This window comes from Nomascus leucogenys, chromosome 22a (genome assembly GCF_006542625.1).
Source record: "Nomascus leucogenys isolate Asia chromosome 22a, Asia_NLE_v1, whole genome shotgun sequence".
In the NCBI taxonomy this organism is placed as follows: domain Eukaryota; kingdom Metazoa; phylum Chordata; class Mammalia; order Primates; family Hylobatidae; genus Nomascus; species Nomascus leucogenys.
In genome coordinates, this window is record NC_044402.1 from 69,541,937 (window position 1) to 69,556,432 (window position 14,496).

General features: G+C 38.0%; 1 protein-coding gene across 1 annotated transcript in view; it reads right to left on the reverse strand.

Annotated features, from left to right (window-relative positions):
• LRP2 (LDL receptor related protein 2) overlaps nucleotides 1-14,496 on the reverse strand; it is a 225,602-nt gene that overhangs the window by 133,057 nt on the left and 78,049 nt on the right. The window contains exons 11-16 of the mRNA XM_030802651.1: nucleotides 12,479-12,648; nucleotides 11,501-11,724; nucleotides 9,597-9,803; nucleotides 6,890-7,092; nucleotides 4,800-4,940; nucleotides 2,793-2,996 (exon numbers count right to left, since the gene is read on the reverse strand). Of these exons, the coding sequence (XP_030658511.1) occupies nucleotides 2,793-2,996; nucleotides 4,800-4,940; nucleotides 6,890-7,092; nucleotides 9,597-9,803; nucleotides 11,501-11,724; nucleotides 12,479-12,648 (1,149 nt within the window). The remainder of the gene's footprint in view (nucleotides 1-2,792; nucleotides 2,997-4,799; nucleotides 4,941-6,889; nucleotides 7,093-9,596; nucleotides 9,804-11,500; nucleotides 11,725-12,478; nucleotides 12,649-14,496) is intronic.

Consider the following 14,496-nt stretch of genomic DNA (forward strand, 5'->3'; position numbering starts at 1 on the left):
AGATCAACAAAATTGATAGACCGCTAGCAAGACTAATAAAGAAGACAAGAGAAGAATCAAATAGACGCAATAAAAAAATGATGAAGGGGATATCACCACTGATCCCACAGAAATACAAACTACCATCAGAGAATACTATAAACACCTCTACGCAAAAAAAAAAAAAAAAAAAACCTAGGAAATCTAGAAGAAATGGATAAATTCCTGGACACATACACCATCCCAAGACTAAATCAGGAAGAAGTTGAATCCCTGAATAGACCAATAACATGTTCTGAAATTGAGGCAATAATTAATAGCCTACCAACCCAAAAAAAGTCCAGGACCAGACTGATTCACAGCCGAATTCTACCAGAGGTACAAGGAGGAGCTGGTTCTATTCCTTCTGAAACTATTCCAATCAATAGAAAAAGAGGGAATTCTCCCTAATTCATCAACAGCTCTTCATGCTAAATCAATAAACTAGGTATTGATGGGACGTATCTCAAAATAATAAGAGCTATTTATGACAAACCCACAGCCAATATCATACTGAATGGGCAAAAACTGGAAGCACTCCCTTTGTAAACTGGCACAAGACAGGGATGCCCTCTCTCACCACTCCTGTTCAACATAATGTTGGAAGTTCTGGCCAGGGCAATCAGGCAAGAGAAAGAAATAAAGGGTATTCAATTAGGAAAAGAGGAAGTCAAATTATCCCTGTTTGCAGATGACATGATTTTATATTTAGAAAACCCCATCGTCTCAGCCCAAAATCTCCTTGAGCTGATAAGAAACTTCAGCAAAGTCTCAGGATACAAAATCAATGTGCAAAAATCACAAGCATTCCTACACACCAATAAGAGACAAACAGAGCCAAATCATGAGTGAACTCCCATTCACAATTGCTTCAAAGGGAATAAAATACCTAGGAATCCAACTTACAAGGAATGTGAAGGACCTCTTCAAGGAGAACTACAAACCACTGCTCAGCGAAATAAAAGAGGACACAAACAAATAGAAGAACATTCCATGTTCATGGATAGGAAGAATCAGTATTGTGAAAATGGCCATACTGGCCAAGGTAATTTATAGATTCAATGCCATCCCCATCAAGCTACCAATGACTTTCTTCACAGAATTGGAAAAAACTACTTTAAAGTTCATATGGAACCAAAAAAGAGCCCGCATTGCCAAGACAATCCTAAGCCAAAAGCACAAAGCTGGAGGCATCACACTACCTGACTTCAAACTATACTACAAGGCTACAGTAACCCAAACAGCATGGTACTGGTACCAAAACAGAGATATAGACCAATGAAACAGAATAGGGCCCTCAGAAATGATACCACACATCTACAACCATCTGATCTTTGACAAATCTGACAAAAACAAGAAATGGAGAAAGGATTCCCTATTTAATAAATGGTGCTGGGAAAACTGGCTAGCCATATTAGAAAGCTGAAACTGGATCCCTTCCTTACACCTTAAACAAAAATTAATTCAGGATGGATTAAAGACTTAAATGTTAGACCTAAAACCATAAAAACCCTAGAAGAAAACCTAGGCAATACCATTCAGGACATAGGCATGGGCAAGGACTTCATGACTAAAACACCAAAAGCAATGGCAACAAAAGCCAAAATTGACAAATGGGATCTCATTAAACTAAAGAGCTTCTGCACATCAAAAGAAACTACCATCAGAGTGAACAGGCAACCTACAGAATGGGAGAAAATTTTTACAATCTATCCATCTGACAAAGGGCTAATATCCAGAATCTACAAAGAACTCAAACAAATTTACAAGAAAAAATCAAACAACCCCATCAAAAAGTGGGTGAAGGATATGAACAGACACTTCTCAAAAGAAGACATTTATGGAGCCAACGTACACATGAAAAAATGCTCCTCATCACTGGCCATCAGAGAAATGCAAATCAAAATCACAATGAGATACCATCTCACACCAGTTAGAATGGCAATCATTAAAAAGTCAAGAAACAACAAGTGCTGGAGAGGATGTGGAGATATAGGAACGCGTTTATACTGTTGGTGGGACTGTAGACTAATTCAACCATTGTGGAAGACAGTGTGGCAATTCCTCAAGGATCTAGAATTAGAAATACCATTTGACCCAGCCACCCCATTACTGGGCATATACCCAAAGGATTATAAATCCTGCTGCTATAAAGACACATGCACACGTATGTTTATTGCGGCAATGTTCATAATAGCAAAAACTTGGAACCAACCCAAATGTCCATCAATGATAGACTGGATTAAGAAAATGTGTTACATATGCACCATGGAATACTATGCAGCCATAAAAAAGGATGAGTTCATGTTCTTTACAGGGACATGGATGAAGCTGGAAACCATCATTCTCAGCAAACTATTGCAAGGACAGAAAACCAAACACCGCATGTTCTCACTCATCGGTGGGAACTGAACAATGAGCACACATGAACACAGGGTGGGGAACATCACACACTGGGGCCTGCTGTGGGGTGGGGGAAGGGGGGAGGGACAGCATTAGGACATATACCTAATGTAAATGACAAGTTAACGGGTGCAGCACACCAACATGGCACATGTATACATATGTAACAAACCTGCACATTGTGCACATATACCCCAGAACTTAAAGTAAAATACAATAAATAAATAAATAAATAAATAAAATAAAAAAGACTCTGCTTAAAAATTAGATACCGAGTTTTAATTATCAAGTTATAAGTATCATTACAATAAACAGGCAAAATATGCACATGCACACACACACACACACACACACACAGAAACCTTTCTCACCTGTGCCATCAATCTTTTGCTTAAAAATCATGTGTTTTGACATATCTGAAAAAAAGATACTGCTGTCCTGGGCATCAAAATCAATCCCAACAAAGAAAGAAGGATTCCCTGAAACTGGAACCATGACATCTTCCTGGGTAGACAAGGTGAACGGAATCCCACGAATAGCAACTTGGGATGAAAAAATGAGGAAATTCTGAACAGCTGTAGGAAGAAGAACACAGCACAGTCAGTCACAACATGGTCCTTTCCCCACCTCCCAAATTCCAGATAAATGCATCCACAGAGCAAACTTTAAATTATAAAATATAATTCTGAAATAAATGTAAAAATAAATTTTTGGAAAGCATAGTTAGAAATAATACAGGGAAGAAAAAAAGATAAGCAACTATGAGGGAGATACGAGTATTAGAATCTTCCTTCTTCCTAAGAAATATATCCTTAAAATTTATTTATATGAAAAATGATACCATATGCTTAATTTATAAAATAGGAGACATACCTAATGTAATGACAAGTTAACGGGTGCAGCACACCAACATGGCACATGTATACATATGTAACAAACCTGCACATTGTGCGCATGTACCCTAGAACTTAAAGTAAAACAGTATAAATAAATAAATAAATAAAATAAACAAGACTGTGCTTTATAATTGGATACCGAGTTTTAATTATCAAGTTATAAGTATCATTACAATAAACAGGCAAAACATGCACACACACACACACACAGAAACCTTTCTCACCTGTGCCATCAATCTTTTGTTTAAAAATCATATAGAGCTGAACTCTATAGTAATTCCGTAACAATCCTCAAGTTGGATTAACTTCTGCATAGAGATCTACACCAAGAACCTTACTGTAGATACCAAGACAATTAACAGCAATCAGAAATATAAAGATATAAAGGAGTGAAAGCACGGAAGGAAGGGGAGGGATAAAGGAAATAGGTAAGAAGAAGTGATGTTTAAAATCAAAGAGGAGATTGTGACAGCATGTCAGGGAATCAAGAAGATGAAGGAGGTATGCCTAAGACAAAGATAAAAATTGCAGTAACAGAATTTAAAAGCAAAATTATTAGACAATGCACTATTGATATAATAGTTAGAAATACATGGTTTTTTTGTATGAGGGTGATTTTTCTGCATCTAAAACTACCTAAGAAGTTAACAAATTTGTCTGGGTTAGCATAAGATAATTTATATACTACGCTAGAAACAGCAACATCTGGAGAGCAAGAATCTGTCACAGGCACAGAAAGGAGAGTTGTAGAAGTGAAAATAAGAAAAACAAATATTGTAGGAGTGCATTTCATCATTAGCTGGGGCCCAGGCAATGGCTTAAGTGTGAATAGATGTGTAGGAGACCAAAGAGGAAGAAAGGAAACCTTCAAGGTAAGAATGAAATCAGGAATATGGAGGCAGATACAAGAAAATCTGAACTGAAAGGTGAAAAACTGTGTGAGGAACTGAGCCACCCCAATGCTCAGGAGTTTACTTTGGAATACAGAGAGAAAAAAAAAAGTCAGATGAGATTCAGATGTGATTACCTGGTTGAAAGGGGCATACGTGGTGGACTAGAAGAAGTCAAAGTGGGGAGAAGTACAGTACTTCCCATCAAAGTTAAGGCTAACATCTAAAGTAAAAAAGGTATACATAGTATAGAAAGGAGCTCAAAGTTCAACCATATGGAATTTCAAGATCATAGTTAATAGGAGAAAATGGCTTCAGGAAACAAAGGGGAAAGGGAACCAAGAAAACCTTAGATGTGGGATTAAAGCAAAATCCCAAAAGACAGAAATTTACATTTTCAGACATAGTTCTGCATACAGTAGAAGTGGTGCCTACCAAGGAAGACGCCCTGTGGGCTACAGAAAGCTTATTTGCAGTGAAGAAGTTAGACAGGGAGCTGGTCCAATTCAGGAGTAGCAGTTAGTCTAGTTAGAGGTTTGGACACACATACACCTGTGTCACCTGCCAACAACGTCCAAAACAGACTTCTTACCAATGCAGCGGCGCTCATCCGTATCCAGTTGGAAGCCGAATGTGCACTTGCAACGGAAACCCAAACCATCATTATCTGTTCTGTGGCTGAGGACACAGACCTGCTCACAGCCCCCATTGTTATCTTTACAGGGATTGGTAGCTGGAGGGAAAAATGCACGGGGTTAAATTGCAATTAGAAATGTGTAATTATCCAAGACACGAAGCCACTTCTAGTCCTTTTCACCTATAGGTGAAATAGAGTAATGGATTAGCAACATGTTGAAAACATTACTACTGGATACATCCACATCTGGCTACACTAACCCTCCCAATTTCACTGCTGCTCTCCCATCCACTCTCAACTGACGGTGGCAAAAAAAAAAAAAAAGAAAGGACTCCTACAACTTTCTCCCCAATAATTATGTCAGAGTATGTCTGCTATCCTCCATGATTAGAAATAACTATCAAAAGAAAACCCACGCTTCACTGCTTTTTTGCCATTTGTAGGATATAATAAATATTACTCGCTGGATGCTTACTTTGTAAGTAAACCAACTTAATAACCAATAGCTCTAAGAGGTAAGTATTAGTCCTCCAGTTTTGCAAAGGAGGAAGCCAAGAATCTAAACAGTTAAATAACTTGCCCAACATTATTCAGCAGCTAAACAGCTTGACTAGGATTCAAAGCCAGATCTGATTCCAAAACCTTAAATGTCTGCAACACAAACCAGTTTATACTTCCAAAAGCCACTCTCAAAGTAGTGACCTTAGGAAGAGCACTGCCACAGCTAGAAATTTTATATCTGCTTTTAAAATTGTCTTCTTAGCCTTTGACTTATTCTTTAAAATATTCTCTTTATCTTCTCAGGCGGATTGATTTGGGGAAACAATAGGCAGATATCATTCTGAGCCAAATAATGAAAATAGTAATTTGAGTGATCACATTGATCATTGATCTAATGGATCTAATGTGAGGGCAGGTGTGAGTTTAGTTGTCAATTGACTGTAAAAACTATTCCAAATAGATATTTCCAAAAATGTTTTCAGATAATATATCTATATATTTTCCCAGGATGATGACATTGAAGGAGATTCATCTGAATGTGTCAGTTCTAGTGGTTGGGCTTTTGTTAAGTTGACTGCATTACTTTGTAGTCTTTCTTCATCCTAAATAGATCCATCACTTAACATGAGAGTTTTAAAGCAAATCTGTTTTCCTCTAAATTATTGTTCACCAATATTAAGCTTTCTACCAACATAGTGTAGTTTATGTTTCTTTTTCTTTGATCCACAAGCAAATACAGAAAAGAGCCATATATAGTCCACATAGACGTATCAAAGCTCAAGCTATAACCTGGAAACATAAACAAAGCTTATGATAGGCCAGGTGCAGTGGCTCACGCCTGTAATCCCAACACTTTGGGAAGCCGAGGCAGGAGGATCGCTTGAAGCCCGGAGTTCCAGAAAAGTCTGGCCAACATAATGGAAATCCCATCTCAGAAAAAATAAAAAGAAAAAATCACGTGGTAAAATAACAGAAGAAGATTAAGCAGTGTCTGAATCAAAATATTTCTTTTTTTAAAATAAGTGACCAGCCAAAGAGTCACCAAACCCAGTTGGCCTATGACAGATTAATCAGAACCAAAGAACAGGTGCCATACATACGCAACAGAGAAGAAAAAAACAGCTCTGACACTACCTAAAATGGACACTTAGACATGTCATTTTCTTCTATGGGACCTGTTTCCTTAACTGTAATATGAGAAGTTTGAAATAGATGTTTTTCCCAGTAGAATGAGGATAGGTATTTTGGTTTGGTTTGTGAGCTGCTATATCCCCAAGCATCTTTGCAGGTGCCAATAAACATCTGTTAAATAAATCTCTAAATTCCCTCTAGATTTGGCATTTAACTCTGAAATACATCAGTTTCTTCAGAATGCTCCTAATCTGCAGAACCAGTTTCAGAGAGTTTAACTCTCTGGGTAACCCTTCATATACTTGAGAATGCCACCCAAATCACATGAGACCCCTCATTAACTTCCAAAGCTTTGAGAAAACCTTTCCACCAAGTCCAGTACCAAGCATGGTTACCACTGTTCTGAGGCTTACCATAGGGCTGTCTGAGGGAATGGTAAACAGTCACTCCATAGGGCCTCAGGGAAGCCTGGTAGTACACTTGCGGGTTGGTCTCTGTGAACTTGTTTGCCTTCAGCACGGCCATCTTTGTCCAATCAGTAAAGAACACCTGACCTTCAAATAAGCTTATTCCAAAGGGATGAGGAATGAGGGAGCCTCCATGAACTACCGTCTTCCTGTTATAAAAGACACACATATATCATACAATTTGTTAGTTTTGCTTTATTATAATTAAAGCTGTAGTTAGTTCAATTAAATGCCTGAAAAGCTAAATAATTTCTTGTCACAAATACGGAATAGATAGAAAAGATACATTTTAGATGTATACATATTTCCATCTACAGATGATAGAAGGATTTTCATGTTGTCTCTTCGAAAAGACCCTTGAGACTTACATTCCAGTCCCAGTCAATCCTTTAGCTTGTCCTAGACATTTTTTGGAATTTACTGTTTTCCCTTTTGTTCTTCATTCCTTTTAGGTTGCCCCACATCTAAAAGGCTAAGATGTGAACTAGCATTTTGAATACCATAGGTGAAAGAATATATCAAGACTTTGGAAGTCTGGGAAAAGATGTCTTCGCCAATTATTTTCCACTGCACCATTGACCATTTCCTAGCAATTAGGGAGCAGGACAGTGAGCGGTAGGGTTCAAGCCCCAGCAAATGCCCACATCTGTTCCTGATGTCACTGTAAGGAAAGCAAGAAGCAATGCCACTACCACTCTTATGCATCTGCTTAATGGAACTATCAACTGATCATACTTGCAATGGAGGCCCAAAGCCACTTAACTGGGAAGAAAACAGAAGTAAAATTAGGAACTAAGCAAAGAGAGGAAATCAACAACGCCCCCCATGACTATGTCTCCATAAACAATGATTCAGTTAGACACATGAACAGAGTGAGGCAGAGGATGGTTGATACGGGAGAACTCTTATTTTCTTTATTTTGGCATAACACAAAGACCTCAAAGAAAAATCTTAGCATCCCCTGAAAACTAAAAAGGACAACAGAGCTCTAAGAAAAGACCTGAAGATATTAAAGGTGGGAAACACACTAAAGGGGAGTAAACAAAGAAACCTAAGGTGGCAGGTTAGTGCACACTTTGAAACATTCTATAATGACATGGTACATTAAGATTAGAGAATAGTTTCTTTTTCAGTTAGCAAATTCCAAAACCCCGAATGCCACCTGCTGGCAAAGCGAGAGGCAATGACTTTATGATTTCAGCTGTACTTGTGAGCTTTAATACTTCTTTGATGTTTCTTCACAGCCAGCAAACCACGCAAATCTTTTCAAAACTCCATTGATTTTTCTTTTATGCTTTACTTTTTTTTTACTTCAGCAAAAGTTAGACTATATAATATAACCCTAAAACATCCCAAAGAGAACAAATTTAAGCAATTTCACAATTATTTTATGTGACTTATTGGGTTAGCTCATTTTTTCATAAAATTTATTCATATTCTCCTTATGGAAGCCAGTTTCAGTGATAGGAAGTCACATTAATACCCAATACTTTATTTAACCAAGCAGAGATTGTTCCAAAGACATATAATCCAGTGGCAAACTGTGATATTATCCTTACAAAATGGAAATACAAGAGGAAACAAAACTATAATATTGCTTTCATTGAGAAAACAATAAAATCAAGTCATTGGGAAAACTTAAGTCAACCAGCCTATTTGCTGAATCCACAAAGAATAATATTTTGGGTCAAAATTTGAAGAACATGTTTTACCCAATTTTTGAAAATACCAAAAGGAGAGGATCTAAAATAGGTTTTTTTACATCAAGTTATAGTTAGCTGTAATCAGAGTAAAAAGATGAAAAAAAAAATGTGCCATATTCGGCCAGGTGTAGTGGCTCACGTCTGTAATCCCAATACTTTGGGAGGCTGAGGCAGGTGAATGACTTGAGGTTAGGAGTTTGGGACCAGCCTGGGAAACATGGCGAAATTTTATCTCTACTAAAATTACAAAAATTGCCAGGCATGGTGGTGTATTCTTGTAATCCTAGCTCCTGAGGAGGCTGAGGCAGGAGAATCACTTGAACCTGGGAGGCAGAGGTTGCAGTGAACCGAGATCGCATCACTGCACTCCAGCCTGGGTGACAGAGTGAGACTCCATCTCAAAAAAAAAAAAAAAAAAGAAAGCCATATTCTACATTCAAATATTGCCATTTAAGTATCTTTGTATACCAGGTAAAAATACAATACAAAGAATTTCTCCTTGAAATTTGAAATATATAAGAGCAGAGTAAAATCCAGTTAATTCCCAGTAGGCAACATCAAATACCTAATAAAACATGAAATTATTGGGGGAAGGTTAGAAAATTAAAAGGGAAAGTGATCTTGAGAAACAAAGCACAAATGAACTTAGGAGTGAATGAAAATAATGTGCATCATGTGGGACTGGGGGAAGAGTTGGAGAGGAGAAATCAAAGAACAAATGCTGGAGGTTATATTTAATGAGCGTTTACCTCTTGTGTTATGGGACACAAGAAAAGTTAACAAAACAGAGCAGGTCACTTCATGCAAATGTCAGTACAAAGGTCATTAAACCTATCATGTCCACCGACAAAGCAATATTTTAATTCTGGTCCTTTGATATTTCTCTCCAGCCATTTTATGCACTTTCCCTGCAACTTATAAAGCCATAAGCCATAAAAAATACTTCTTACCTTTGAATTCCATCATAAGTTACAGTTTCAATGTAATCAAACCGAGAGTCAACCCAGTAAACACGCTTCGATATCGTATCCAGAGTTACTCCAGCAGGCCATCCCAGCTTTGTTTTCACCAAGTCTTTACGGTTGCTGCCATCCATGAATGCCCTTTCCAGCTTAGGTTCCCCAGAAAGGCTCTCCCAATCTGAGAAAAATAAATAACTACAAGAGAAAAACAGAAGATGAAAGAATCTGGTATTTTACAGGTTTACCTGGGAATTTTTTTTTTAATAGTGTGTTTGGATCAATGGAAATTTTATCCAGCTGATTAGAGAACCACAGTATAAAACAACAGGGAAATTCAGTTTTTGTTTGTTTTTTTTTTTTAAAGAGACTGTGGGGGTCAATCAGGAGCGTCAACAGTTCCAAATAGCAACTATTACGATGCACTAATATGGCAGTCTAAAAGTTCATATTCAGCCAGCCAGGCACAGTGGTTCATGCCTGTGGTCCCAGCACTTTGGGAGGCCAACGCACAAGGATCGTTTGAGGCCCATGTTTCGAGACCAGCCTGGGCAACATAGCAAGACCCCATCTCTACAAAAATTAAAAGATTAGCTGGGGATGATGGCACTTGCCCATAGTCTCAGCTACTCAGGAAGCTGAGGTGGGAGGATTGCTTGAGCCCAGAAGCTCAAGTCTGCAGCATGCCGTGACTGTGCAGCTGCACTCCAGCCTGGGCAACACAGCAAGAACCTGTCTCAAAAAAAAATTCATATTCACCTTCTGAACTTTCTCCTCTGTTTCCTTTATTTGTCCTTTCCTTCTCTTTTTTACACCCAGGAAAACTTACAAATACCTTTTAAAAGAAGCTATCAAGCCATTTTGCTCCTCAGTTTTCCATTCTTAGGCACAGAGAACATTTCCATCATTTTCAAGGAAGGATGGCTGATACAATGAAGTAGAACTGAATAATCATCATTCACCAAGACTAAAACAGCCTAAAGCTTATCCAAGGGTCCTAAGACCCAATTGTGAAATTCTAGGAGAAAGCTAAGTCTCCTATAACACTTCTCAAATGTGAAGATTGGGAAATTTAAATTTAAACCTGAAGAAAATCATTATCGGTGTTGCTGGGTTGATTCAGACTGAACAACTTGTAATGAGATATTAGCATTGATATCTCAGTCCCAGCCTGTATCAAGAAAGTTCTGAAAGGAATAGTTCCAACATCCATCTTTAAAAATCTTTACAGCTAATTCATGTTAGAGTAATCATCTTAATAATAATGAAACGTAAGTAATGTTTAGTTGTAATAATATTATTAGATTGAGTTAGAACACAGAATCCAATCTCTTAGCTAGGAAAACGTGGCAAACACCAAGAATAAAATTCATAGCCCCAAAACAACAAGTATTTTTAGTACACCAGTAGGTGTGTTTGGGTGACATGTCCTCAAATAGGATTATATTTAATAAACTCTCTTAAAGCTTCTATAAATAAGGGCACAAAATAGACATGGGAGGCCGGGCGCAGTGGCTCACGCTTGTAATCCCAGCACTTTGGCAGGCCGAGGCGGGCGGATCACGAGGTCAGGAGATCGAGACCACGGTGAAACCCCGTCTCTACTAAAAATACAAAAAATTAGCCGGGCGTGGTGGCGGGCGCCTGTAGTCCCAGCTACTCAGAGAGGCTGAGGCAGGAGAATGGCGTGAACCCGGGAGGCGGACCCTGCAGTGAGCCGAGATCGTGCCACTGCACTCCAGCCTGGGTGACAGAGCGAGACTCCGTCTCAAAAACAAAAAAAAAAAAAAAAGAAATCAGAATGAGCCTTCGATTAATCCAGTGGATGTTCAGTGTATAGCGGGAGAGAGAAAATTCTAAAAATACAGGAATCAATATGTTTTCACATCACTTACCCAACAGTTGGGTCCACGGCAATTCCTCTAGGATGCCCCAAGTTTTCAGTTATAAGGGTAACCCGGTAGCTTCCATCCAAATTTACCATGTCTATGCGGTTGACCTTGGTTTCCACCAGATAGATTTTATTATTAACCCAGTCCACAGCCAGGTTCTCTGGGGTTTCAACAGAAACATTGAGAACCTCTTGGATATTTAAACCATTAATGTCAACTGAAAAAACCTGAAAGAAAAACCAAAATTATTATATTTCTTCAGCATCACTAACTACATGGTTTGTTTTGATTATTTTTAGCTATAATCAAATCAGAATTGCTAAAAATCTAAATTCTCAATTTTCAGAAACTTCATGCAAGTTATCATTTAAATAAATGAGAATTGTATTAATGGTATAATAAAATGCAAGAAGAAATAAATAAAATTCCATAACTCTTTAAGAGTTTCTGAAATTTATGTTTCAAAAATCTCCATTGCATTACTCCAAGATGAAATTAAACCCATCACACTTTCCAAATAAGACAGTGGAACAAAATTTTGGCCATTAAACAAAATACTGTCAATATTTGTTACTCAATCCCAAATTACAGTTCCATTTAGAAGATGCAGGTAAAAATCTGATTTTTATCATCCAGAAAAGCAGTGTGCTTTTTACATTTTAAATGATCAAATTTCAAAAATTACTACCAAATATCTATCCAGTTTTGAAAGAATGTCTACTATTTCTTTTAATTAGGCTCTTGGACTCCACTTCGAATAAAATTAAAAGTTGCTCAAGGCTAATCCATATAATAGACTGCTTTGTTTAATAGGTCACATGTAATAGTATAGCATGGAAAAGGTGCTGATTAACATAAAATATCTCAAGGGCCTTTTTTGTTAGAAAACAAAGGAACTTTCCCCTCTACTCCCTCTAAAAGTGAAAAGCTATCAACACTTTGTGCTCAGGGTTCCATTCAGCTCCTGAAATTTCTATTTACCTTATTTTGCACGGTGTCTGTCCAAAATACTCTTTGCAGGTGATAGTGGAAAGCCACACCCACGGCCACTCCACGATTCTGAGACTCCACTAGGATCCGGAAGCTCCTTCCATGAATATCACCAATTAACAAATCCCGACCATTGGAGAAGATAATGGAGGCCTCGCCAACTAAATGCGAAGAAGGAAGGCACCACCACTCCTTCAGGTGAGCAAGGATGGTGAAGTAGCTTACAACTGATACGCTTTCTGCTTTTTCAAATGCTATCTTCTACGTTGTCTTACCTGATTTTAACATAAACCTCTGAGGCAGACAGATAGCTATCATTCTATCCATTTTACAGAAGGGCAAATTGAGGCACAAAAAGGCTTAATGAAGTGTCCAAAATCTCAGTAAGTTAGGAAGAATTTGGTAAGAATTCAAGCACTCTGGATGCTAGTCCAATGCATTTTCAATGACACTGAGGAGAGTATTTCTCAGATATTTTCAAGACTCCTTAATGATATGGGCACCTTAGCCCCATGTGCAACTTTAGATTTTGTTAAACACGGAAGACATTTTAAAGATTACCAGGAAATCCCTCTGAAAAAGATGGTAATGGTGGTTCCAAATCTGTTCTGTCTGTTTACTCACAGGTATGCAAAATGATATAGGAACAAGGTATTAATTGCAGTCTTATTGGCAATAGCAAAAGATAAGGAATGATATAAAAGTTCATCAGTAGAGGACTAGTTAAATTATGAACATAAAAAAAGGAATATTGTGCCATTATAAAAAAATAATTAAGGCCAGGCACAGTGGCTCACACCTGTAATCCCAGCACTTTGAGGGACTGAGGTAGGCGGATCACCTGAAGTCAGGAGTTCGAGATCAGCCTGGCCAACATGGGGAAACCCCGTTTCTACTAAAAATACAAAAATTAGCTGGGCATCGTGGTGGGGGCCTGTAATCTCAGCTACTCAGGAGGCTGAGGCAGAAGAATCGCTTGAACCCTAGAGGCGGAGATTGCAGTGAGCCAAGATCTTGCCATTGCACTCCAGCCTGGGCAACAAGAGCAAGACTCCATCTCAAAAATAAATAAATAAGGCCAGATGCGATGGTTCATGCCTGTAATCCCAGCATTTTGGGAGGCCAAGGCGGGTAGATTATGAGGTCAGGAGATCGAGACCATCCTGGCTAACATGGTGAAATCCTGTCTCTACTAAAAATACAAAAATTAGCTGGGTGTGGTGGCAGACGCCTGTAGTCCCAGCTACTCGGGAGGCTGAGGCAGAGAATTGCCTGACCCTGGGAGACGGAGGTTGCAGTGAGCCAAGATGGTGCCACTGCACTCCAGCCTGGTGACAAAGCAAGACTCATTCTCAAAAATAAATAAATAAAAATAAAGAAAGAAATAAAGAAATAAAATAATTAAGAAATAACTTCATGTGCTGATATGGAAAGCTCTGGAAAATAAGTACATTCACAAGATGCAGAACTGTGCATATAGTTTACTACCATATATAGATATATAAATACAGTTAAATATCTGTATTTGTACATTCTTGTTTATTCACTAAAAAATCTCTAGAACTAAAATAAAGAAACAGCAGTTACTCATAGGAAAGAGGAAGTGAAAACCATGCAGAGGGAAATAGTTATGGAGGAAGGCATTTCACTACATATCTTCTTATAATTTAAAATTTGTGAACATATAAATATGTTACCTATGCAAAAATAAACACATTGAGTTGTTAAAAATCCACTGAACCTTAAAGTTACTCCACAGCAAATCAGGTATTTCTACACAAAAACAAGTAGAAAATGGGCCATTCTTCAGTCATGGGAGCAGTTAAGTTTCAGAAGACACCAAAGACACTTCAAAATCAAGTGTGAAATAACTACTGGAAAATAGGAGTTTATACTGAGACCTTCGTCCAGAGAAATCAACAGCAACAAGATGCTTTGAAGCGCTCATCTATTTTTTGCAGATTTTCTCCATGACTTTTCTGTACTACTCTGTACTACTCTCTACTTTA